Below are 2,804 nucleotides of genomic sequence, written 5' to 3' on the forward strand. Positions count from 1 at the left end.
AGCCCAGCCAACACGGCTCACTCATAACTTAAGAGTTGAGCTATTTTGTTTCTTTATTTACTGTATATGGTGTTTTGATTCATGTATGCCTGTGTATCATATGCATGCCCAGTGCCTGAGGAAGCCAAAAGAGGGTGTCAAGAGCCCCTGAAACTGGAGTTACAAACAGCTGTGAGCTACCATGTAGGTGTTGGGAATTGAACAGGGGTCCTCTGAAAGAGCAGCCAGTGCTCTTAACTGCTGAGCCATCTCTCCAGATCCTGAGCTCTCTTTTAAATGTTTATTTATTTTCAAATTTTATTTATTTTATTTATTTATAGGTAGGGCCTCAAGTATCACAAGTTGGTCTCAAATTTCTTATATTGCTGGGGATAACCTTAAACTTTTTTTGGTTTTTCAAGACAAAGTTTCTTGTAGCTTTGGAGCCTGTCCTACAACTTGCTATGTAGACCAGGCTGATTTCAAACTCACAGAGATCCGCCTGCCTCTGCGAGTGCTGGGATTAAAAATGGCTGAGCCATCTCTCCAACCCGAACTTCTACTTCTTTTTTGTTGTTGTTGTTGTTTTTCGAGACAGAGTTTCTCTGTAGCTTTGGAGCCTGTCCTGGAACTAGCTCTTGTAGCCCAGGCCGGCCTCGAACTCACAGAGATCCGCCTGCCTCTGCCTTGCGAGTGCTGGGATTAAAGGCGTGCTAGTGCTGGGATTAAAGGTGTGTGCCCCCACCGCCCAGCTTCAGCCTGAACTTTTTGATCCTTTTGGCTCTACCTCCCACCTGTTGATATTACAGGGTGCCTGGTTTATGTTTTTTGTTTTGGCATGATTTTGACTTTATTAGATCAGAACAAATGAAGTAGCAGCAAAGATCCATTCTGCAATCTGACTTCACTGGTCCTCAGACAAGAAGGAAAAGTGCAGTCAGAGAAGCATCTCCGGTCTCAGCCTCAGAACAACACCTGGGCCCTGAAGTGCATCTGCTTAGTGGCATTGTTCTTCATCCCCGTCTTCAGCATCCACTTGGACTTCATCCTCTGAACATACTGCATGTCCCGCTCCCGCACAAGAGCTGCTCCTGTGCTGCCTGTCCACCACGGGGCTCGGTATTGCTGGAGTACCCTGCCCACAGCCTTCTGGTTTCTAGCAGCCGTCACAGTTCTTGACAAGCCAGATCGTTGTTTGTAGTATCTCATCAAGGAGCAATGACCCACTCTGGCACCAGAAGGAAGTATCAGCTCCATGGTTTCATCATCCCATTCCAAGGTCTTTTCTGAGGACAGCTCCTCAATCTCATCAGGGTCCTGTCCCTCCTTGTAGTCTGGGTAGCTACTCCTAAAGTCATAGAAGTCAGCGAACTCCAAAGCCGCATCACCATCTGCAAAGAGCTTGCAGTGGCTCTTGTCATTCATGTGTGCCTGCACAGCCTCTGTGGAGTAGAAGGATTTCCCTCTCTCGTTGCACCACAAGCAAATCTTGCCAACACCGACTTTCTCTCCCAAATATTTAACAAGTCCTTTCAGATCTGAAAGATATTCTATATCAGGAATAAAGAAGCTGTGGATTTTAGTCATATGAGCCACATTCTTCATGAGGGAGCTTGAGTGATGGGAACAAAATAAGCAGTCTGTTATTGGGATGGCACCTGGGGGCGGGCTCTCCCCAGCTTCTTCATCCTCATCATTCTGTCCAGGGTTCTCACATTCCAATCCATCATCTGAATCAATATCTTCCCAATCTTCCTCCTGGTCTTCATCCTCTTCCTCCTGCTCACTCTCCTCCCACCGCTGCTTCGCTAACTTCCTCGCCTGCTGCTCGAACCACTGCAGCCGGGGCGGCTTCTCCGCGGGGTCCGGATCCTGAGCGCCCCGCCGCGGGCCCGTCGCCCTCTGGGACCCTTCCGCGGGCACGGAGGGCACTTTCTTGGGGGACGTGGACGGCTGGGCTTTGATGGCCTGCTGGATGGCCGCGTTCATGACATCCTTGCCCACGCTGCTATCGGCGCCCAGTCCCTTCTCCAGCTCCACGTGCCGCCGCGACTTGAGGTGGTTCTCGTAGGCGCTGAACGTGGCGAACTTCTTGCTGCACACGGTGCAGTAGTTGGCCGTGCCCTTGCTCTCCTCCTCCGCCACCGCCCGCTGCGCCTGCAACCGCTCCTGGAAGCCTTCGGCGGTCACCGGGGCCATGTTGGCCACCTTGCGCCGCAGGTTGTAGAGGTGCCAGTCCGTCTTGTAGTGCGCTCGCTGCATCTCCGAGTCAGGGAACGCCATCCGGCAGGTGAGGCAGCTGTACCCAGCCATGGCGGGGCCGGGAGGGAGAGGAGGCGACCTAGCCGAGAACCCACCGAGCGGCGTTTCAGTCTCACCAGATCCCAAGACACCACCTCGCCTGCAGCCACACAAAGCCGCACTAGGCTTGGGCTTCTGGAATCTCAATGCGGGGGGAAAACTGCCGGCCAGTTGTTTAAGTACTCTCGGCTGAGCAGAAAGTCCCGCCTCTTTTATTAGCCACGCCCCGGTAGATGGGGCCACTTCGTTTCTAGTGCTCGGTCCGCCCTGTCAATCAGAGGCGTTCACGGGAGGGATAGGGAGGAGGGCGTGGGCTCTGCTTTGGGTTCCAGGAGGTCTCAGTGGCTCTTGCTCGGGTGTGTTTTCTCTTGTCTCCTGGACTTCTCGGAAGGGAGCTCAAACGTGGCGACAGCGTTGGACTTCTGGGGCCTCCTGGCCCTGGAGTCCAGACCCAAACCTCCGCCTCTGCAGCAAAGGACGAGGGCGAAACTCTTGAATGAAGTTTTCCCTACTGGGTGGCAAAA

At 52.8% G+C, this 2,804-nt stretch overlaps 1 protein-coding gene across 1 annotated transcript; it reads right to left on the minus strand.

Annotated features, from left to right (window-relative positions):
- Positions 1–942: 942 nt before the first annotated feature.
- Positions 943–2,292, minus strand: LOC130872234 (cytoplasmic 60S subunit biogenesis factor ZNF622-like). The gene has a single exon (XM_057766109.1). It carries the CDS (start codon positions 2,290–2,292, stop codon positions 943–945), a length of 1,350 nt encoding a protein of 449 aa, XP_057622092.1.
- Positions 2,293–2,804: the final 512 nt, after the last annotated feature.

Source organism: Chionomys nivalis, chromosome 3 (assembly GCF_950005125.1).
Source record: "Chionomys nivalis chromosome 3, mChiNiv1.1, whole genome shotgun sequence".
NCBI lineage: Eukaryota > Metazoa > Chordata > Mammalia > Rodentia > Cricetidae > Chionomys > Chionomys nivalis.

Bases quoted from the DNA above. Each gene is read 5' to 3' on its own strand.
- LOC130872234 (XM_057766109.1), bottom strand. From the start codon at position 2,292: ATGGCTGGGTACAGCTGCCTCACCTGCCGGATGGCGTTCCCTGACTCG.